This window comes from Hibiscus syriacus, unplaced genomic scaffold (assembly GCF_006381635.1).
Source record: "Hibiscus syriacus cultivar Baekdansim isolate YM2019G1 unplaced genomic scaffold, ASM638163v2 tig00003725_pilon, whole genome shotgun sequence".
Lineage (NCBI taxonomy): Eukaryota > Viridiplantae > Streptophyta > Magnoliopsida > Malvales > Malvaceae > Hibiscus > Hibiscus syriacus.
This window is the reverse complement of record NW_024061982.1, coordinates 1,045,286-1,069,971: the sequence shown is the minus strand read 5'-3', so window position 1 is coordinate 1,069,971 and position 24,686 is coordinate 1,045,286. Positions and strand designations below refer to the sequence as shown.

Below are 24,686 nucleotides of genomic sequence, written 5' to 3'. Positions count from 1 at the left end.
CTGTCTTTCTTATTCTTGCGCCGATTTTCTTCTTGTAGAATAGCAACTGCAACGTCATCGAATACTAGACTGGTGACATTACTGTTTGTCAAGTTGATGATGAGTTGATCATACGAATCAGGTAGACTTTGAAGTAGAAGTTCAGCACGTTCTTGTTCTCCTATTTTACAGCTTAAGGATGTAAGCTGAGAAAATAAAGTGTTAAGTGTATTTAAGTGCTCCGTCACTGAAGTAGATTTTGGCATCCGGAGAGTGTACAATTTTCTCTTAAGGAAAATTTTATTGTGCAGCGATGTGGCATCGTACAGTTTGGTGAGATGATCACATGTCTCCTTAGCTGTCTTCTTCTCCTCGATGTTTGACAATACTTCATCTGCTAATGCTAGATGAAAGTTTGTCATAGCATTCCCGTCCATTTCGATCCATTTGTTGCCATCTGTGAAATCCACCGGCCTTTCACTGATAACTGCTAGACAACCGTCTTTCCTCAGGATGACCTTCATCTTCAATTTCCACAATGAGAAATTTCTCTCATTGAATTTTTCAATATCAAATTTTATTCCCATAGCTTCTATTACGGATAGCTCCCACTATTTCACTATCGTGAATAGTTCTCTGGAACCTTCAAAGAATGGGTAATAACTTCTTACTTTCTTATGTTGGAGGATTCACCTTTTGGTGGCAACCACAAAGACAATAAGCAGATATTACACACTCAAATCTGGCTCTGATACCAATTGTTGCGGAAGACGGCTATCAGATAAAGCAAAATCGCAACTGATAATTTGAGAAAATAAAAATGAAGATAAAATATACACAAAATTTACGTGGAAAACTCCTAAATAATGCAGGGTAAAAACCACGGACAACGGTAGAAGAATTTCACTATGAGAAAATAGGAATTTCAACTTCTCTCGATCTACCAAGGAGAAAACAATGATAATTATCTCTTGATAAATAGGAGAAAACAACTCTCAAGAAACTCTCTAAATTCTCTCTAGTATTGGAAGAAAGCTAGAATGCTTTGGGATGATTTTGAAGATAAATGAACTAGGGTATTTATAGTTGAAACTTAATGACTAATCTTGTAAATATCCTAAAGTCTAATGGCTAAATTTTGTAATTTTACCACTTTAAAATTCAACATTTCCTGCACCTAATTTTTGACAATTAATTTTGTTACTTTCGGTGGATTTGTTTTCCACATTTTCGGTGGATTGTCAACACCTTAATGGAGAGATGAGGAGCCTTCTTCTTATTTCCTGTCGTGCGTGAGGTTGGTCTACAGAACTTTCAAATTTTGGAGAAATTCAAATTAAAAGTTAAGGTATTTTAGTTAGGTTAGTGAGTTAATTATTTATTGGGTTTAGAGGTTATGTATGTTTTAAAAGTCTAATTTTTATCAAATTTTTGAATAACTTGAAATTAGAATTTAGTCGATTCATATCTGATTTGATTATCTGATATTTTCCGGATATTCAATATGAATTATCCGCACACACAAAAAAAACAGAATTGAATTATCCGCAATTTTGAGTAATAGTTATTGGGTTATGAATGAAAATAGTTTTTACCGTGTAAAAAAATTGAAAATCAAAGATTATATGTAAACCTAAAAATTAACAAACGGTTAAACTAATAGTTGTTAACACAATAAAAATTATTAATACACGTGGCTATATACAAGATGTATATACATTATATGTAATTTTTCGAACACGTGACTACACATCTATTTAAAATCATTAATAATGTATATACATCTTGCAGATATAATTTTTCGAACTCGAAATATTTACGTAAATAATACTCCCTTTTATTATTGGAGATGTTTAATGGATCCAAAATTTAATATCAATGTTCGTATGTTGACCAAGTTTACGATATTTCAAGTGGTAAATTCAATTGGGCTTGAAATTGTAGTTTCTGCATATAAATTCTATTTTAAGTTTATGTTTATAAATGTTGTTACGTCAAGTTTTACCATTTCTCATGCACGTAATAAATCAATCGACCAGCTTTTTCTTGTTTAATTCAACAAGGTTGAGCCTTGTTTTCTCATAAAGCAGTTATGATAATCGAAAAAATAACCATGAGTGAAATAAAAAGATTTAAAACAAAAATATTAAAATAAGATTTATTTGAAAAATCTTAAAATGAAAAAAAATCATGGATAGAGAAGATAAAATTTGTTTTAATATTTAAAATAAAATGATTTGCAATTACAATGCCTCATTCGGATTATAAAGTTTCGTCTTACAATAACTTTAAATCATATTATTTATTTGTAGAATTAATTACTTGGTAAGAAATAAATCTAATATTATAAAGAATCTTATTTAATACAAATTATTACTTTCAATTAAAAGTTATCATAAGAAATAGAGTCATGAGAGCCTCTACGTTCACGACATATATCTTTTTTTTCTGTCAATATATTTTTTCCACTAAATAGATCGGATCACAAATTGTTCAGATTGAATAAAAAAAATTTGGGTCATAAACTCTAACAACATCCATATCTTTTTCTAAGAAGCCTGTTATGCTACGCCAATGAAGCCTGACCAAGGAAAATATAGAATCTCAAACTCTATGTATTCCATATTTACATGGAATCAATGCTTTAGCAGTCTTGTTATTAGCTAAATGCTAGGCTGTTGAAGATGTAGACTCTTGAATATTGAGCAAGCTTGCGTTAAAACAAGGATTGCATTATTTGGTTCAACCCCATCTACCAAATCTCTCCCTGTCTTAATCTCTGTAGGCTCAACACTTTTTTTTTTTTAGCGAAAAGCTTTGCTTAAGTCTTAAACATCACTCATCAAAGAAACTATTGGTGTTGTAGCTCTTCTACTTCCTGTATCTTTTGGCAATGCATGAATAGATCGTTTTACTTTGAAATGCGTTCTGTTATTACTTTAGATTTTTTTTTTTTTGATAAGTTTGATTCCATTTATCCAATTCGTTTAGATTTACAGTCATTGATGTCTAACTTTTGGGGTTAATGAATGCTTAAATCATATGAAGATTTATTACACTACTATGCCTATGGAGGTCCACATGCAAAACTCGATTTCAATATAAAGTTTGCTTTTTTTAAGGCCAATCACAATAAAATATTATATGTGGATTGTCTTTGCGAGCATGCTTCTGTTCTACTCCACTAAACAAGCGTTCTTGATCACCAAATATGCTAACTACCATTATCAATAGTAACAACTCCAATTTATAGTCTCTTATTCCTTGCTATAAATAGCACATATTTTCCCTATCAAAGATGCATGGGTAATCAGTTAATCTGCAAATTTAATCGTTAATTCCACAATTTGTTTCAACATGGCAGCCGTGGTTGCAGTACTAGCTTTCGTCTTTCTCTCTATGTTTCCAATTTCATCTCATGTCAGAGCACTGAGCTCGAACTACTATGACCACTCCTGTCCTCACCTCGAGTCCATTGTTGGGAGTGCTGTGAAGAAAGCGGTGTCGAGTGACAAAACCGTTCCAGCTGCGCTACTTCGAATGCACTTCCACGATTGCTTCATCAGAGTATGAACTTACACTAGTGCCAGTATTTATTAAACATGCATAAAGAACGGTAATACTAGAAGCTTGTTCAGATATAACTTACATTATGCTTTTGTTCTAATTATAAGGGCTGCGATGCTTCGGTGTTGCTGAACTCCAAAGACAAAAACAAGGCAGAGAAAGATGGACCTCCTAACATTTCTTTGCACGCATTTTATGTCATCGACGAGGCAAAGAAGGCTTTGGAAGCTTCATGCCCCGGCATCGTTTCTTGTGCTGATATCTTGGCCCTGGCTGCCAGGGATGCAGTTGCTCTGGTTAGTCACATTAACATTGGTAGTATTTGCCGATCACCACTTATGTAATGGATTTCTATATACTAATTACTAATCCGACTCGCTTTGTTTTCTCGCTATAGTCGGGCGGTCCAACGTGGGATGTGCCTAAAGGAAGGAAGGATGGAAGAATTTCCTTGGCAACTGAGACTAGACAGTTACCAGCTCCCACATTCAATATCTCCCAGCTACAACAGAACTTTGCTCAGAGAGGTCTCTCCATTGAAGATCTAGTTGCTCTCTCAGGTATATATCGTCCAACAACTTGGGACATGTCCTATAAAGTTGCTACTATTAATCTTGAAGCACTTACCATGTTGTAAATGAATGTAGGTGGTCACACACTGGGATTCTCCCACTGTTCTTCATTCCAAAACAGGATCCACAATTTCAATGCCACCCTCGATGTCGACCCAACGATGCAACTGTCTTTCGAGGCCAGGTTAAGGAGCGTGTGTCCCGCACATAACAAGGTAAAAAATGCAGGGTCACCGCTGGATTCTACCAACTTCGTATTTGACAACGCATACTACAAGTTGCTTCTCCAGGGGAAGAGCATCTTCTCTTCGGATCAAGCTTTACTCACTTCCCCAAAAACCAAAACATTGGTTTCGAAATTTGCGAGCTCCCAAAAGGCTTTTGAGAAGGCTTTCGTTGATTCCATGATCAAAATGAGTAGCCTCACCGGTGGCCAAGAGATCAGGCTAGACTGCAGAGTCGTTGGGTGATTTTGAAGTATGAATTGCCTTCCGTCGAAGTGGACGGGCAGGAATTTGTAGTCGTGTATCGTGTGATTTAATGATTGAAATGAAAGCAGTGCTGTGTTTGGTTCTTTGATTGACCCGACCACCCTACATATCATTTCTTGCTTCTATAAAATTAACATTTAAAAGTACATAACTAAATAGTGTTGAATAAATGAGATGAGCAATCCATAAACTAGGGTTGATTCATCTGTAAATGCACATATCAACTTTTTCCCGTCATAAAAATGGATTCATACCAACTGTCGATTATACAAAGAATATCAGTTTTAGTAAAAAAAAAAATCATTTGGTTTAGTCCAGTTCAATTCGTGTGTTTCTCTAAGACAATTTTATTGGTAAAAATATTTTATTTAAATTTACCAGCCATTACAAAATATTAAAAATGTTTTATCGTCATTAAATTATGTTTATGACATTTAATTATTTTTGTAACCGCAATAAACGTTTTATATTGTTATCATAGAATTACTTCTAAAAGATACAATTATCAGAGTAATTTCTTCATTACCTTCTCTAATCCCTTATTTAAAATCTCTTTCTTTTCTTTTTTTAGTATTATTCTTCAAACATCGAATTATAATCAGGGAGAAATATTTTCAATACCAATCTAAAAGATACAACCATAATTTGATTTATTTTTGTTCCATTTTTAGCACTATTGTTTTATTTTGCGACAGTTTATACAAAATCAATTGCTACAGAAACATGAGTTTTGAGACATTAAGTTGATTCGATATTCAATCATGTCTGGTGCGTTTTCTTTTATGTCGCATTTTATGGTTAGAGATCATAATGCCCCTAATTATTTTATGTGAATTGATAATCGATATTATATTTTTATAACATACATTTTGTTGTGTGTATTATGTGGTGAAACACTATGTTGATGACAATGTCGTATAACTGATCTTTTTTCAGAATAATCGATATTATATGACATATTTTGAAATAAATTTTTATTTAGTATTATTTTATAAAGCATGAATTCAATAGATTTAATACGTTTTATACGTGGCTTTGAAACACATCATGATAGACATTGATAGGTTTTAAATTTATATTAATAAAATTTTAGAAAGATTTCATAAAAGATCATTCACCTAATTGTTTTTTCTTATCGCGAAAGATGATAATTCCGATTTAAATTAATATCTAAAGAATGATCTTGAGATAAAGAAAATGATAAACATTTCATATACTACTTTGACTTGGGCATATTCAAATCTGTACAAGACTCGACATCGCATTTGTAATTAAAATGTTGAAAAGATGTCAAAGAATTTAGGTATTGGCCACTAGAGAAATGCAAATGCTTATGTACAAACGATCAGAAAATTTGTAGGCGATTAACTAGTATGATTCTAATTGTATTAGTTCAAAAAAAGTTAACATCAAATTACATATTTATATTTGCTAACAAAGTTATATCTTGGAGGAATGTCAAGAAGATCTTAATTGCTACTTCCACGATGAAGGTTGAATTCGTTTTATGTTTTGAGACTACCTCACATGAAATATGGTTGAAGAGATTAGATTTTAGGTCATAAAAGAAACATTGTGACAATACAATTGGTATCTTTATAGTTGAGAACAGCAAAAGTAGAATTCAAAGTAAATATTTTTGAAATTAAGTATCTAGACAAAAGAGAACGTGTTAAAGAAAAGAAAGTGATCGTTAAGCAATTAACATTAAAAAAATTTAACTCAAGACATACTACTATAAATATAAGAATCATGTTGTCACTAAGATTTATTCATGCTTTATAAATTTTCATCGTAAGGAATATTATAATAAAATTCTATTGTATTTAATGTTTATCATATTTTGTTTGTGTGCACATTAATTTGATTATTTTGAGAATTATAACTAAATTTAGATCTCAATCAAATCATGTCTTGTGTTTGTTACTTTCCATGAGTAATATGCAAACATTTACTCACCATTCATTTAGCAAGTTTGATGGTTTCTTTTAGACATCACATGCTTATTCCCTCTTTACTGGATAATGAAGGTTGAAGACAAGGTAAGCCATCAGTAGGGGGATGACAGAAAATAATCTCCCTAATGAGTAGCAACAAGCTGATTGTTATCCTTCCCACTGCATTCACTTAAAGCTCCTATTAGTTATAAGTTCATATCTCAATTGGCGATAATTTATTACATAGTAAGCCGAGGGCAGATAGATCAACTGGCCGCTTGTGCAATGCAGATAGGCTCGGGTGCAACCTCGGGTCCGGACTGCTCGCTGCCGATAGATTGGCGTTTATCATCGAATCCCCACAAAGTAGCAGATTTGGTATCATCCTGGACCATTTGCTTGGAGAACTCTTCATGATTGTACTCCAATATGGCCTTTCCTCCAAATTCTGTTGGTAGATTTTCCTTGTCAAAATATGAGCTCATGAGCTCCACACTGTCTGTGTTCTTAGGGTACACAAACTTCACCTTTTGGAAGGTTTTGGCATCTAGAAAATACTTAACAATCTGCAGAAATGAAAGCAAAACAAGCTGGTTAAACTTCTATCAGATTAACTCATCCTACTGTCAAGTTTGACCTGAACATGGAAACCCGATTTGACCATAAAAATTGGGGACTCTCTACCTGCCCAGACTGAACCTGAAAATGACCTGAATTTGAGCGTCAAACATGAATAACAAAACTCAAAATAACCCAAACTTAACCTCCAAGTTGAAGTCTAAATCTGCCAGAACAGCAAGTTATAATGCAACTGTAAATGTAAATGCACTGATGTTATCTCGTTTAGCTTTGCAAGCCAGCTATTCACATTGCTTAACCATTACTAAACATTTAGTCATTTACTGATGCTCAACAAGTAAGAATCCAAATGTAATAACAACGCATTTAGAATTCAAACCTTCCAGAATGCTTCGAAAATTCTCGGGGGATTGTAGAGAAATGCCATAGCCAGCCTCTCAGGGTAGTGGTTTTGTAATACATTAATGGTGTCGCGAGCAGACTTGATAGGAACACTCGTGCTCAAGCTCCAGCCAGTGAAATCTATCAACCATACCATCTGTTGTTGACCCTCAGGAAGGTTTAGGATAGCATTCTCTATCATATACACCAAATGGCGGAACTGATTGTCCAAGGATGTAGTGTTCTGCAACATTCCTGGTCATGTTAGTTTCGGAAAGTTACAATAACTGAAGCGATTTTTGTAAATTTGTCAATTAGGCATCAGAACAAATTGAGATTTAAAATTTTCAAGCCATTTGGATTGCTTAGTGTTTACATTGTTTCAGGTTCATATAATTTGAATTTGTCGGATTTCACTTGGTCATTTCGGATTTGACAGATTCGGTTGTTGACTCCTATGATTAAATTTGGTTGAATCAAATTCAGATAATCAAATTTTCTTTTCGAGTTCAGATTAGAATTGACAAGTCTAGATTTTAGTTTTGATTTAACTAAACCTATTTACCTGCTTTCCTGGTCGCAATATAAGAACAGTCCTACCATCACGGTCGTGAAAATTCGCTCGATATACTTTTCCAGTCTCACCTTCTACGGCAATTTCATCCTGACAACAAAATGTCAACTAATCACCACCATTAACTCCCTTTTTCTGAACATTCAAATGAAGAAAAATATGTTACCCAACGTATTTCCTCAGGCTTATAGGTCGATCTCCATTTGAGTGTCTCTTCCAGCATTTTCTTCGATTTATCAACATTCCAGTTTCGTGCCTCCAAGTATCTCCTCAGGCAGGCATCAGTGCAATACTTCAAACTGCGACCAGCTAGTGGTCCGATTGCAGCTCTAAGCTCCTTAACCTGCTTGTATTTCCCATGTAAATGCAAATGTTAATCAGAAAACAAACAGAATCTAAAGAGAGAATAAATCAAATTTTCAAAGATATTACTAACTAGTAGGAGCAGCAAAGGGAGATTTAAGTAGACAAACACGAAACAGAGATTTGACCATATCCTTAAACAATCACTAATAGTTCCAACTTTATTACCTTGGATTCATGCTGCAATGAATCATTCTCTTGGCTGTGGTGGGAATTGCTCCATCTACTAAACATTGTGACTGAATAGAATCTAGCAACCTAGTGCAACCTGCAAAATATTGGACGACAGTAAATCGGACTCGAAATTCATAACTAATCAAGTTAAATGGCTAGTAATCTGGCTTTTAGACTAAGCATCGATGCAAGAGTCAAGAAACCAGTTCCTATACGCCTCAACCCTCAAAGAAGACCAGACAATAAACAAGTAGACAAAAAAATTACATCCAATGGAGCACCAAAATAGAGAAACAAACATGATTTAGATCAAGAATTTCAGGGTAATATGCAATCAAAATCAAATAAAAGTAAACTTTTACCAAGGGCCTTCAAATCAAGCCGTTAATGAACCTGCATCACTAGGATCAACGGTGAGTTACTGCTGCAGCTATGTCATGTCATTTCATACAAGAATCCTGTAAAGATAACATACCTATGGAATACAGATGAATCCTGGGACATAAAGTAGCATAAGACCTGAAAAGGATCACCTGGTTTCATTTCATTACATCATATTAGCATTAGATTTACAAGCAGTAGTTTCACATAAGAAGAGCAGGAACAGTAAAACCAGATCACACGATTTGCAAGTTTAAATCAACGGAAGAGTCATGATTCAACAACTGCTAAAACTTTCCAACTACTAAGAACAGAAGCGTGTTCTAAATAGATGGAAAAAATAAAAAAGGGGGTATAGGATTCTTTTATTCAACGACGCCATTATTAAGGGAGAAGGATCAATGCATTTTAAACTAATACTAGGGTCACTCCGTAGACCGTAGTACCACTAGTTTGACCAAGCGTTGTGCGTGTTCAATTAACAACTTTGAATTCTTATCATTTCTCATTTTTTTATGTTTGTACGAAAATACATAGAATTCAACTCGGAGACACCATAAAATACCCCAAAAGGCTTCTGCATTCTTAAAAAATCTCCAGAACTGGGATCTAAGAATTCAGTAAAAAGAAAAACAACCAATATACAAATATGATCAAAACACAAAAAAGGGTATTAAAAGAAACCCTAAAGTTGCGCTCATCAAGAGATGTTTCCAGGGTTTGACGTCTTAAAAAAGATAGAAGAAAACATACCTCCTTGGGTCCGGCCTGAGGAAATAACAAGAGCAAAGACTGTTAAAAAAAGGGTTAAGAGACAACAAAGAAGAAGGGAAGAGAAGAGGGTAGATCAGTTTTGATTCTTGATCACGAAAGTGGCATAAAATTCTACAACACGAAGAGACCAGCCGCTAACAAAAGGAAAGATTGAAAGCGAAAAAGACGAGCTTTGGGGGTATAGGGGAATAGGGAGTTGGTGGGATGGCTTTATGGTTTGGGTCCATTAGATATTTTCAAAGTGGTAGGGAAAGGAGCACGGTTTTCGTGGTATCGGGTGACTTGGTCGGTTTATAATGGCTTTAGAGCTGTTCAGACAGGTGGTACGGCCGCATGTTGTTGTCGTCTTTATGACAAATTGCAGAGGATCTGGTTTCCAATTTTGCAGTAAGGAAAATTCATTTTCTTTTTAGGTGTTCCTTCCACTTTTGTTACACTTGTATTAAATCGTGAAATCCTCATGGTTTCCAATTTGGAATTGTAAAGATATAATGCAAATTATATCACTGCAAACTCACAAAAGTGGATGGAAAAATATATATATGATATATGTTTTTAGAAATCATAAATTACATGTTTAGTATATAAACTATTACTTTTGTTTTATTTAAGTACCTAAATTTTATTTTATTTTTAAATTATATCTAACGTTTAGTTTAAGTTTCATTTTGATATCACGCCGTTAAAATTTTAGCGACAACGATGAGGTTGAATTATTTTCCATTTTTTGATATTCCACATGTCATGTAATGTAAATTCCACATCATCGGTTCGGTTAATTTTTTAAAAACGAGTACTAAATTAAAACATAAACTAAATGTTATGTATGATTTAAAAAAAAAATTAGATATAAAATTGAATAAAAATAATAATTTAGGTATTAAATATGTAATTTATCTAAAAAAGTAATAATTCGTATACAAAAAGTGTTAGTAGTCTGCTTTCCATAAATTAGTTATTTTAAAGAAATTGTTTTTAAAAAGTTACACAACAAAATTTTAAAAGAAAATATTATCTATATAGTACTATCTAATAATATATAAAATTAAATAATAAATATTTATTTATGCATTTATAAAAATGATAATTATAATAAAGAAAAATACATGGTAGAAACCAGTTAAAGTAATTGGAATTGGAATACTTTTAGAGTGAAAATAAGAGAAATGAGAATTTTTCTTTTTATGGAAATAGGAAAATGAGTTAACAAGGAAGGTAGTTTTATTATCTAAAAGGGTAAATATTTTTTCTAATATTTAATTGTAGTATTTATGTATAATATGATATTCAATTTTTTATATAATTACATATTTGATTTTTTTAATGGTACAATTAGATTCCTAATTTTTTTCGTGCAAATAGATAATCAACTTTTTTATACAACATATTAGCTAATATTTTTTTTTAAAAAAATTACATGAGTCCATAATTAGAATTTTAAAGTCTTTCAAATCTCTATTACGTATTATCTTTTAAACCAAAAAGAGTTAAAATTATAAGTATGGACAAATAAAAATATATGTGTAATTAAAAACTATTAGATACTTAAATGTACTAAAAAATTTAAGTATCACATTACAAATGAATGTCAAAGATAGATATCCAAATTATATTTACCCTTATGTCAAAAAAAATTACATTTACCCTATCTAAAATGTGAATTTATTTGAGTGACACCAAACGTAGCTAAGAACATTATAGTATAAATTTTCTAACCAAGTCGGGGTCACTTAGTGAAACTAAACTTGTTAGTGTTTATTTAAAATTTGTAACTCAAATTTCATTTAAAATCGAATAGAATTATACTCCTATTATTAGACATTGATTTAAAGTAAAATATATATATTAATTTGCGCAGATATTCTTTATGTAAGATTTTTTTTGTAATTAAGTATTTTTTTCTATAAATAGATAGTAGGGGTTAGAGTTAAAACTTAAGTCGTTTTCGCAAATCCTTTTGTATTCTTATAATTTGATATTATTGAATTTTTTTTTGTCTTTGGTTTTATTTGTTTAGGATTTTTTACTTAAAATTTTAGGATCCCTTTTATTGTGCGATCATTATACTTTTCGCTATCTTATAACAAATTGATCTCAAAGTATTCTAGTTGCTTGTTTCAATAACAATAATGTCATCCTCAAAGTATGAAATTTCGTTGTTGAATCGTAACACCAAATTTGTATTGTGGAAGATGAAGATGCGGACAATTATAGCGTAGATGAATTTGGATGATGTCTAGCTAGAGTTAGATAAAATGCCTTCGACATTAAAGCTTAAAGAAAAGTAGTGTAAAGAACAAAATACCCTATCATAATTACATATGCATCTTTTGGATGAAATTCTACAAGACATATTAAATGAGAAGATCATTGTTGCGTTGTGTTTGAAGTTAGAGCAATTATGTAATACTCCAAATTTTGGTTAGTGACTGAAATGTAAGTTTTGAAAGTTTAGTGATGAAAGCATAAAATTGGGAAACGTTCAGGGACCTAAGTGGTAATTTTTCCAAAAAAAGAATTTTTATTCCATAAATAGATAGTTTTCTTTTGAGAGTGGGGTTTTATTAAAATCATATTATTGATCCGAAATTTATGTTGAAAACTAGAAAGGGTTAAAGTATGATTAGAGATCAATAAATCGGATCAAATAGAAATTTTGAGAAAATTTAAAGGATGCTAAATTATGCTTGAAAATATTTTTTCCACATTTTAAAATGATGGAAAATAATATAAACCATTGGATTTAAGGATTTAATTCCATGTTAAATTTGGATTGTTGAATTAAAGTGGCAAGATTGCAATTTTTGGAAAGTTGCATGGACAAAATGGTAAAGGGTTAAATAATTTGTTCATCTTTGACTTTCGGAAGATGATAAGGTTGATTTGAATTGGTTTGATGGTAGTTATAAAGTTTCATTAAGGGTAAAATGATCTTTTCTCAATTAAATGAATTTAATATTCATTTAAGCTTAAATAAAGATAAATTAACATGAAATTAAGTTTAAAAATTTCATGAAACTTAAGTGAACACCTTAATCTAATTCGTGAGACAATCAAACAAAAAGACAAGGAAAAAGTTACAGAATAGTTGGACTACAGTAAGGCATAATAGTGAGGCATACCAGGTAATTAAATATAATCGGAGTAAGGAGTGCAACTGACATCGTAAATCAAAGGTTGCCTCATCAGTAACTATATGACATCTATGTCTACTTTTGATATAAATAGATGGCATGTAATAGATATATGATGATATTTTGATATGTATTTGACATATGAGTTGTAGTATTTACACGTTCGAACTTTAAGGTTTTTTTACATACTAGTAGTTAATGAATGTTTTTATTATTATTATATTAAAATGTTTTATTTAAAGATTTTACTGGTTTTCAAGGAAGAAAATGTTTTGAAAGTTATGTGACATCTGTGACTCGTGTACGGGGACGTAAACGGGAAATGGGTGTTACAAATTATACATGAAAAAAATCTTAACCAACAAGTTGCATTTGAAACAGTCTTTTTTCTTGTTGTTTGGTTGAACGTACATCCTTGGTGGATCAATTAACTATCTTTAAAGAAATTGTCTCATATTTGGAAACCGTGGAAGTTAAGTATGATAAAAAGGATCTAAGATTAATTTTGCTTCATTGTTACCCCTTCTTATTTGAGCTTTAAAGATACAATTTTTTATAATCGTTAACCTCTTACCTCTCACAATAGATGAAGTTTATAATTCATTAGACTTGTATGAGAAGATGACACATTTTATTGCTGGATCTGACTCTCTAGGAGAGGATCTCAATGTTTGTTAGAGGACTCAGGTGAAAAGTTCTAGCAATGATGTCAAGATTATGTAAAAATTCAAGAACACGAGAAAAAAATACTATTATTACAAGAAAATAAGACATAATACAATCGATACAGTGCAAAGTGATCAAAGGGATGTTACATATCACAAAACTAGACAATTTCATATTGACAAATATAATAGAAGACTAAGATGTTAGTGATTTTTTAGTTACTTCTGGTGAAGACTACAACAAGGAAAGAGTGGATTCTTCACTAGTAACCATTTTTATATGAATCACAATCGGGAATGATTTGCAACTTATAAAATTATATGTGTATGTGTTGTTTTTTTAGTAATGTGAGACATGTTCTAGATTTGAGAAGAAATCTGATCTCGTTAGATACTCTATATTCAAAATGATACAAATAGTTCAATGAAGGTAAATGATGTGAAAATCTGTAAGAGTTTTCTCCTTGTGATGAAAGCACAAAGAAAGATTGTCAAGTTTTATGTTCTATAAGGTTAAACAATTTTAAATGATGTAACTATTGTTTTCTTCTCTATGTCAGACGACAACATTACTGGTGAAAACATCTTGACTGGATCAAACAAAGAGGATTTTATTTTAAACAATACAATTGTTGACATAATAGTTATGAGAAGAAGAAAAGAGTTCAAGTTCGTGTGTGCATCAAATTTGAGAAGAAGAAAGTTCATTCACCATAATGATAAATAACACAAAATGTATAATTTATATTGGTGATCAAGATGTTATTGTACATGATATAAACGTGGTGAAACAGTTATAAATAAAGTTGACACTTGTGATGATCTTAACAATATGAAGACTAAGTAGTCTAGTACATCTAAACTTGAACAAGACTTATCTTAACAATGTGAAGACTAAGTAGTCTCGTACATCTAAACTTGAAAAGACTTGAATTCAATTAGTAATATTGTGGATTAATATTGTTTAAGGAGTTTCGTAGAATAGATAGAGAACTTGTTCGTCAAAGAAAAGAAAATGTTCTCAAGGTGAACTTGTTCATCTAATTTATTTATTTTTCTTGAACTCCTTGCACTTTCGAAATTCATGTCAAATCGAGATTGTTAGAGTTTTATTATAATTTTATGACTCAAATTTTGTTTGAATCCGAATATAACTATACTTCTACTATATGTTAATTAAAAGTGAAAAACCTAATTTGAGTAGATCTTTCATGTAAGTTCTCTGTGTAGATTTTTTATGTAAGTTCTCTGTGTAATCAAGTACTTATCTCGATAAATCGATATGAGAGATTAAAGTTAGAATTTACATCATTTTCACAAATCTATTTGTAATTCTTTTCTATCTATAATAGTGAAATTTCTTCTTCTTTGTCTATGATTTTTTCTATTTAATATTTTTTACGTAAAATCTTAATATTTCTTTTACCATATGATCATTATATTTATCGTTATAACAAAACTCAATCAAAAGCATCATAATAAAAATATAAATAGATATGAGTGTACATAGAAATTATTAATTATTTACACATTTATGAAAACGTAAGATAACTAGAATAAAGTAGTGAAAAAGGGTAAAGTACACAAATGGTCCCCTGACTATAAGATGTTACTTTGTTAAGTCTCTTGATTATTAAAAGTTATAAAATGATCCCCAACTATAGGGCGTTACTTTATTGAGTCATCCGACTATTAAAAGTTACAAAATGGTCACTCGACTATTCATATGTTTCAAATTCGTCCTTTTCATTAATAAATTGGTGTCCATCTGAGATGGACATTAACTTATGATTGAGATATGACAAAATTTGATCTCAAAATCATTTTAGCAATAGTTTGTGGATCGAATCTCCATTTACATTATATGTCAAGTCGTTGCTTGAAACATTATGTTGACGAGTTGGTGCTTGAAAGCAACGGCGATGCACTATACATCATTAAAATATGATTTATCACATCTCAGTCCGCATGTTAACGTCCAACTCACATGAACATTAATTTTTAACAGAAAAGATTTTGGAATATTGAAAGTCGGTGAACCAGTTTCTAACTTTTAATAATTAGAGGACTCGATAAAGTAACATCTATAGTTGGGGACCATTTGTGTACGTTATCCAAAAAAAACTAGAGCATTATAACAAAGATAGATATAGACAGGGGTATACAGATTGATGATTATTATTTACACATTTATGAGAAACATAGGATAAGTAGAATAAAGAAGCAGAGAAAAAAAGATTAAAGTAATTGTAATTACAGTTCTTTAAAAACTGAAAATAAGATATGTAAGTTAGTAATATATTTCAAATATATTATACATATTGTACATATACATTATAATGATGTAAATATTTGAACTATAATTATGATAAAATAGTAGAAATTATGCGAATCATCAAATAGGGTTAAGACATATGTAATAAGGCAATGACCTTAGTAGCAATTTCTGAAAAGAATATTAGATTAAAATAAGATGACCTTACATCAAATAAAAATAAAACATTTAATCTTTATTAAATGAAATAAACTATTTAATATTTACATTCAATGTGATAAAACGTTGAAGAAAGGAGACGGTAACATCTTACCAAACTTTTGTTTCTATTGTTTTTTTTAAAAGAGGTTCCCAATTATAGCCTTAAATAAAATTAAAAAAAGAAATGGCAATTAGAGAGAAATAAAATCAACTGTTAGAGCAGACAAAATAGAATGAAATACAACTTGAAAGGAAGAATGAAGAAGACCCAGCTCCAACACCGTAGTTTAAATGAACCACTGGATTTAAATGGGTCTACACCAAACATTGCTTTGGAGTATCTTTTCGGAAAATTTCTTAACCTATTAATAGCATATTATAAATTGTAGATGGTAAACAAAATTAAATTTATTGTTAATAACTAAATAGTTTAGGCATCATATAACTCTTATCTCTAATAATTAAGTATATTAGATATTCTATAACCCTTATCTCTTAATATGATAGAATTCTATCTGACATGTATTTAATCTATTTAAAGGAAACTTGTAATTTTATTTTCAATAAGAGAATATCACGTAGAATCAACTTGATCTTTGTAGCAACACTTAATTTTACTATATATATATATATATATAATCCTATAAATACAGTTACTTGAATATCTTGAATTCTATCAGACATTCCTTCTGCTATCCCATTTTTCCCCTTTACAAAATCATATGGCTTTACGGTTGTTAGTTCAAGATAATGACCGAGAACTAGACCAAAATAGTATAAAAATACTTCCACCACACATCACCAATTTTATGCGTTTTTTAAATATCTTGAATTTTTTTATAAAAAAAAATAAATATATCCCACACAAAACATCAAAATCTGAACAACATAAAGAAAACATCACATGTAAATTCAACATTTATTTAAGTAAAAAATAAATGTAATTCATCACTTGGATTAATACTTGACCCAATTTTGTTTCTTTTGATATGGTGGGATCAGTTAAAAGCTCCCAAAAGTGTCGGCTTCATCTCTCCCTATTCAAAAGCCTGCCATTGTTAACTATCTTTAATTTTATTGTGTTATCTCCTACCTAAAATATTAAACCAAAGCAAATCAATAGCTTCAATGCAGAGACCAATTTGCCATGACCTTGGTTTGATGCAAAGGTTTTTACTCAAGGGAAATAAAGAGGGAGTGTGATAAATAAAAAAAAGGGAAGATGCTGATAAAGAAGGCTTGGGATGGAAGCCCTTTGAATGGAACCTTTTTCTGCCATTGCTTGGATTAGAACCAAAGTCAGGAAATACTTACAGAGACCCTCCAGAGAGAGATATAGAGCTAACTTTCACGTCAACTATCTAACAAAAAAAAAATTCAAACTCCATTTATATTGCAAGCAAGACTAGACTCCCAACCTACCCAACTTTGAAAGAACTCTCCCGACTAAAAGAGAAGAAGAAGGAAGAAAAACATTCATATTCCTAGAGTAATGAGCAAAACATAAATGCAAAGAAAATTCCACGTTATTCTAGCTCAAAGAGAGTTGAAGGTGGTACCTTGTTTGCATTCCAATACCAAGCATGACAAAGCGATCAGATTTTGCCCAGAAGCTGTTAGATGATTTTTCGGTTGCGGAAGAAGCGGATGGCTGCCTCTCAGAACTCAAGGGGTTCAAATCAAAGGTTGCAGGTGAGAGTTTCCTTAAATCTCTGCTTAAACACGCTTGGTTGTCAAAGGATTCCAACATCCTTCCAAGATATCAGTCAAAACCCTGTAAATGTGATTAGAATTTGGTTATGAATCATGGTTCTTATTCAAACTCTTCCAGAAGTTTGAAAAACAGGATGCATGACTACTGGTCCACTTTTCTGAAGCTAATGATACAAATTAAGAAAACCTCGCACAATATAGAAATCATGCACATGCATTCAATTGTTGAAATGTATCGTTTTAGCATCAATTGCCATTTCTTTTCTATCTTCTGGAGATAACATATACTAATCCCCTGCTACCATCCAAGTCTTAAAGCAGTTGTTGATTCTATTCTCTTACCTGACAACCAACCACGTGATTATGCACAATTCTTTGTTTTGGAGACGTTGATCAAAGTAGCTAAGAGTGCAGAATCCTTTGATCTTTCTTTTTAAAGGCAGTCTAGCTTTATCTGGCTTATGTTGTTCAGCTAATTGCTTCACTCCACTACCTCTTCCAGTCTAATCGTCTCCACCTATGATACTATGATTTGGAACCATTTCACATAAAGTAAAACTTAAAAATGAGACCACTTTTACTGCATAATATGACAAAAGGAAAGAATCTCTGAATGAGTTTAAATTAATGCGGAAGGAGAATAGCAAAATGATGTATGGAAATCCTTGTCAGGAGAAGTTTATTAGTTTGGCGGTGTTAAGTAATTGAACCTGTGTAAGGCTAGACTCATGAAAATAGAGCTTTATCTAGCTAGCAAAACCCCGTCAGAAAGAAACTTAAATACATAATTTTAACCCTGTTCCTTTTGTTGCATGTTGGAGCAGATGCATATGCTTACTCCAAGGCAACCTATAAATCGTCCAGGAAACCAGAGGCAGTCAAAGCTGTAAGTTTCTACAGCTAAAGAATGGTCAGTTCATACTGCCATAATCAGATAGAACAATGTCATTTAGTTAAATGTTGGCTTCCTTCAGACTGGTTTTAGAGCTGGAAGCACACAAAACAGGCCTAGTGGAGGCAGGAAATCAGTCAGCACTGGGCAGGCATCAAATCAGATTGTTCCTTTTGGGGGAGGCAAGAAGCCACAACAAATGGGAGATGTCGATGGCCCTGATTTCGCACTTGAAAATGGAGGAAAGATAAGAACAGAATCTTCGGGAACTAGTTCAATTTTCAGTTTTCTACTGAACATTGATAGGAGACAGGTGGATACGGGAAGATGGAAAGAATAAACAGAGCAGTAAGCAGGCAGCAACCTTCAAGTAGCCAACTCCCTACTCTCTCTATACATATTGAAGAAATATCAAGAGGTGCACAAAAGCTAATCAGATCCTCCGCGACTGCTCTAATGGCCTCAACTTTAACAGATATCGATAAAAATTGGAAGGGAACTGTTGAAAGGAGCAATGGATTTGGAGGAGTCTCTAACGTTGCTTGTAAACATGCAGGAAACTTTGGATTACTTGATAACACCACAGAGAAAAGTCGGTTAACGCTGCTAGAGAAGATGATGATGAGAACACCGTCACAATGGCTGGTCAGAAGCAATTGAGTAGGCCGATATTTTCTTTTGATAGACCCTCAAGAAATTTTAATGACATTCAGAAGTTGCAATAACAGAACTTAAGCTGAGGCTGGCAGCTCTTACCCATCTTCAGGGTTACTAATTCCAAGCATGACAAGAAGTTGCAGCTGCCTCAAATTTATCTTCTCACAAGCGATCAGTTAGCTATGGTCCTGATGTTAAACTCTCACTGCATTCTCAGAACAAACTCACTCAACTCCATTGCAGTCCAAACAAGAGAAGTCCAGAATTCCAAATGTGATCGCAAAGCTGATGGGGATCAATGAACTTCCAGGAAATGTAGATTCAAAGGTCACCACAAAATAGGAGTTTGGAAATAAAAAAGAGAAGGGATAATTGCAAAGAGACCTGCACAGGTAAGCATCAAGAAGGCTGAACAAAGGACAAAAGATTCCACAACCCCATCTCTCCCACCAGCAAAACAGAAGGCAACAACTACCAGCAAGATTCCATCAGTTCAGGATACAGTTGCATCACAAGCAGGAAAAACATTGGCAACTAAAAATGCTAGCACAAGGGTTGCTGCTCACGACAAATTACCACCTCGAAAGGGCTTGGAAGACTTAAATTCAATGTCAAGCTCAGAAAGGCCATGATAAGAACAACAAAGTGACGTTGCCCAACCAAATCATAGCTCTGGAAGAAGAAAAGAATTCAGGAGGAGAGAAACCATGATAGTATAAAGCAGAGAGAACAGAAGTACACTGAAAGAAGTGGAATCAAGGAACCAGTTTTCAAAGATGAGATGCAGCAGATGATAGCACTTGTCCATAAAAGATCAGAAGCTGCACTTACATTGCCAGAAAAGCCACAGTACATCGAAAAGCATGCTTCATGGGGAAATTAATTATGCCAACAAGCTTCTACTGAGCAATCAACAAAAGCTGCAATATAATCATGGATTTCAACAGGTTCACATGCTCAAAAATATGAGCTTCAAGAGAAAAAGAGACAAACAGAAGAAAGGGACAACAAAAACTGAAATTGCAGGAGAAGACACAAAAGAAAACATGAACCAATATCTATTGCAACCAATTTGCAAAAGAAGCAGCTGCAAATGGATCAAGCAGCAACTAGTAGGAAAGGCTCCCACTGAACATGTTGATGCAACACAATTCAATGGATTAGTGTATGGTAGGCACCAAGAAAATCCAGCCAGCGATAGGAGTTCAAGAATTTTAAATTTCAAAATTAAAGATTCATTAAGCAGAAACTCCAGTCGAGTTCAAGAATTTTAAATTTCAAAATTAAAGATTCATTAAGCAGAAACTCCAGTCAGCATTCCTCTACGGGATACGGAATCTGAATCAGCAAAAGCTCGCATCCCATTGCTGTAGATGAAAAAACCTGTTCAAGTTCAAACAACAATGAAAGCGAGAAGTACAAAAGACCATAAACTCGAGGCCTCTAGAAAGATCAATGAAATAATGACCAAAAAGTTGCAAAATGTAATAATATGCCAAGGACCATGAAGCATCAAAGTTCCAATTTGCAAGAAGAAACAGACAAGGGAAGACACTGCTATGTCACAAGAAGCAGATAAAATGAAAGCCAGCAGGTTTGAAGATGTAGAAACACAGATCATTAGACCCAATGTGTCAGTAGCAAGCCACAATCATCATGCGAAGCCCAACTGCAGAAAAAGCACAGCGAAATCCAACTTTGTGCTGTAATCTAGAAGATGAATGTCAAAGACAAAGTGAAGAACAAGCCTTAGCTACAAAAAATCAGTAAGATCACCATAACTACGATCATTAACCAACTATATAGACAACCACTCTCATAATTCTAAGTGGAACCAAAATAACTGTTTTGATCTTATGCAGCACCAGAATATATGTCAATGCTACAAAACAGCAGATCAAGAACTGATTCAGCAGAGACGATGAACATGAGTTTAAGGATAGTCTACCTGATCTACACACAGTAAGTACAATTTGCAGCTCCAATGTCTTTTTCTCAAATTTTCCAGTTACATCCCATGAAAAAAAAACTAAAAGGAAAAATTAACTTAAGGGTCTAGAAAGATGAGCTTACACCATCTTCTAAAATTTAAAATAGGTTTATGCACACACAACAAGACAGCACTAGCCTCGGCATATGAACAAACATGCATGAGTAGTAAAACTGAACCATAGAAGTCCACTACATGCATAATACAGCACCCTCTTAAGGAAACCTCGGTTTTCCTAATCATTCTATCAATTAAGGCATGGTAATTGAAGTATCAAATGCCTTCTTTTTTATGCTTCTGAGGGGGTGGTTTACAACAAACAAAATTCTCTGTTTAAGTCCATTGTTTTTAGGAACACGTGAAGAGGAACAGGAATCTCTTATATCCCACAGCTAGAATCAACGGACTTCCATACCAGAGATCCCAGAGTCACTAACAGAAAGCGAAAATCACCTCAAACAGATACCTATGAAAAGCCAACTATTTATGACACAGCAAAGGCACTTTTCAAATCAACGTTCCTATCAGCATTCTTCATGCAAACAGTCACGACTATCACGACCAAGACAGCAAGCTCATTTTAGACTGTGGCTACGAAGTAATGAAAAGGAAGGAAGAAGGCAGAAATAAATGTTCACCCATTTCTGAAAGTATCCATAACTTCAAACAAAGCAAAATCTTGGGATGAGTTGATCAAGCAAATGTGCAAGGACTTTGAGAAGTTGAAGTTATATGGAAGGGACGGCAGAGAAGATTCTCCCTTGGAAGACTACCTACCAAAATGCTTGAGGCCGTGTCCACAACAAGGAACCAGGTCTGAATTGTATGTGGGACTTGGGTTGGTACAACACCATGGTTGGGTTCCATAAGAAAGATGATGTTATAAGGGATGCGGAGAAGTATGTGCTTAATGGACTTCTAGATGAGTTTACCAGAGATCTTTTCACTAGCGTATGTGTTACAGTAAAAATTATTTAAAGCACAAATTATTTTTATGGTTTCTGTTTTTATCACTAAGAAAAATTTCACAGCCTTTTTTCCCTGTAAAGTACCAAAAACCGTGATCTTATTTGAATGTTTCCAACTTTTCATTGTTTTGCATATAATTAATGAGATTAATTCATCCCTCTCTCCCTTGAAACCGCTGTTTTATCTATTTATATATACATTTTATGGCTACTTTTATCACAAAACTAAATGCGTTTAGATCATTTGGGGGGAAATAGACGGAAAAAGGATTAAGGATCATAATAGAAAAACAATGGAGCTTACCTGATCTGATCTAGACGAAAATGGAAGATCAATTTGTGGCACCTGAAATCTGGTCCAAATTCCAAACATTAACGTAAATCTCTTGAAGAACCGACCAATGTTGCACTCTGAATTGCGAGAAAAACAATTATTTTGCAATTTTAGATCCAAATCACTCGGAATACGGAGGTAAGTAAACCCGAACTTCTCTTTCGATTTTTTTTTTGAATTTCGAGCGGCAAAAACCAGATTGCTTCTCTTTCCGTGGAGGCGGGAAAATATAAAACCCAGAACCATATTTGCATAGTTATGTGAAGACTTAGTACTGCTGATTACCATTGATCCATTTAAACTTTACAATTAAAAATATCAGTAAGCAAAAACAGCAAACTTAACCCAATAAGAAACGACCCACAATCCTAAACCAATTATATGGGGGAGAAACCCATGGACTTAAACACCTGTGGATCCAAATCCACCAGCTCCCCTAGTAGTAGAATCTAAATCCTCAACTTCCAACACATCAGGCACATTATCTTTTCAATAATTAGCTGCGCAATCCTATCGCCCACTTTCACTTCAAAATCAATCTCTGAGTGATGAACAATATTACTCCAAGAGTCCCCTGTAATCAGCGTCGATTACCCCGGCGCCCACGTCAATGGAATGCTTCCAAGCCAAGCCAGACCTGGGTGCTACAAAAAAAAACAATTTTTAAAGTAGAAAAACCAATTCAAATTCGAGGATAGTAGTAGATTTATACCAACACGGGCGTAGGTTCCTTCGGGTATTGAAATGCTTAGATCAGAACCAGCGCTTTTCCTCTGGCTGGCACTTTGGTGTCGATTGCACTGTGCCAGAAACGATAACGCATAAAAATCTATCCCAATCCTAATTGAGATTCATGAACAATAAGACATTAAAAAAGAAAAAACCCACCCACCAATGTATTGTAAATCCAAGGCTTACCTTGACAGATCGTATCCAGCAGCAGAGGAGATCCTCTTGAGGGCAACACCGCTTTTCAGAGAGCTTCTTGACTCTCAAACTGAGACTGGGCTTGGGTAACTTCATGAGCTCCATTGTGACCGAGTTTGGGGACTTCTTGGGATGGCGTTTGATTTCAGGGCTGTTGTTGATTTGAGCCATTGTAAGGATCTTGAGAAGGAAATGAAATAGATGGATTATTCCAACAAATGCGTTTAAATTTGAAGACTAAGATTGGGATTATATAAAACCGGAATTGTGATTTGCAAATATGGGCGCCAATTTTCCCGCCATATCCTTTGTGTGCAATTGCCCCTATATATATATACACTGCACTTCAGGGTTAATGTACCTCTTGCTCATCAACGGCTCGCCGACTTTTTTTAATCAATAACACATATTTTTATAAACATAAATATTAAATTTAAGCGATTTTCCTTATATCACCGGTGACCGGTAATTATCGATCTAACACCGGTCAGACTATATTTTTCGATCTAACCCTTAGCAGTAAAGCGCGCATGCACCGCGTTATACGATAATTTGGCGCCACGTGGGGTATAGCGCGCCCCTTGCACCGCGCTATACGGTGAGCTGGCGCCACATGGGTATAGCGCGGCCCCTGAAGCGCGCTATACGCCACGTAAGGGTATAGCGCGGATCAGGTACCGCGCTATACATTTACTCCTAATAATTTTATATAGCGCGGGGCAGGTACCGCCACATACATTTACTCCTCACATAATTTTATATAGCGCGGGGCAGGTACCGCGTTTTGTATAACTTTCCTCGCTATAAATACCATTCTCCGCCGGTTAATTTCTCACATCTCTCCTCTCAACTTATAAATTAATACAACAATTCCGTCAACGAGTCAATAATTCTGGCAATCTTCTCATATTTTATTTAGAAGTTCGTGCGATTTTTCGTTATAAGGTAATTTTGTTATAATTTTTTTTATATTTATTGTTTTATTATGATATTTGAAAAAAATATTATACTAATTATTTTCAATTAATTTTGTGCTCGTAAAATTGGAAATCGGGAGCATACGTCGAAATAGTTTTGCGGAGCAGTAATAATATTAAATTATTATTTAATTTATTTACGTTGATGTGTAAAATTTTATTGTGTTTATATGTTCGTTCA

At 33.3% G+C, this 24,686-nt stretch overlaps 2 protein-coding genes and 1 pseudogene across 4 annotated transcripts; 1 reads left to right on the top strand and 2 right to left on the bottom strand.

The window, feature by feature from the left end:
• The first annotated feature begins 3,297 nt into the window (after positions 1 to 3,297).
• On the top strand, positions 3,298 to 4,625 carry LOC120182889 (peroxidase 64-like). Its single transcript, XM_039187729.1, has 4 exons — positions 3,298 to 3,546; positions 3,654 to 3,842; positions 3,944 to 4,106; positions 4,194 to 4,625. Exons 1-4 carry the CDS (start codon positions 3,337 to 3,339, stop codon positions 4,586 to 4,588), a joined length of 957 nt encoding a protein of 318 aa, XP_039043660.1. The 5' UTR covers positions 3,298 to 3,336; the 3' UTR covers positions 4,589 to 4,625.
• Positions 4,626 to 6,588: 1,963 nt separating this feature from the next.
• Positions 6,589 to 9,993, bottom strand: LOC120183482 (phosphatidylinositol transfer protein 3-like). 3 transcript variants are annotated; one of them, XM_039188167.1, is made up of 7 exons: positions 9,752 to 9,993; positions 9,080 to 9,150; positions 8,612 to 8,713; positions 8,247 to 8,423; positions 8,072 to 8,170; positions 7,505 to 7,750; positions 6,589 to 7,112 (listed from the first exon to the last, which is right to left on the bottom strand). In XM_039188167.1, the coding sequence occupies exons 3-7, from the start codon at positions 8,675 to 8,677 to the stop codon at positions 6,813 to 6,815; spliced, it is 888 nt and encodes a 295-aa protein (XP_039044098.1). In that variant the 5' UTR covers positions 8,678 to 8,713; positions 9,080 to 9,150; positions 9,752 to 9,993; the 3' UTR covers positions 6,589 to 6,812. The 3 variants fall into 3 exon arrangements, with proteins under 3 accessions (XP_039044098.1, XP_039044102.1, XP_039044107.1); XM_039188171.1 differs by having other exon boundaries at positions 8,612 to 8,711; positions 9,093 to 9,150; XM_039188176.1 differs by having other exon boundaries at positions 8,612 to 8,711; positions 9,093 to 9,136.
• Positions 9,994 to 22,897: 12,904 nt separating this feature from the next.
• Positions 22,898 to 23,699, bottom strand: LOC120183930 (annotated as a pseudogene).
• Between the last annotated feature and the right edge of the window lie 987 nt (positions 23,700 to 24,686).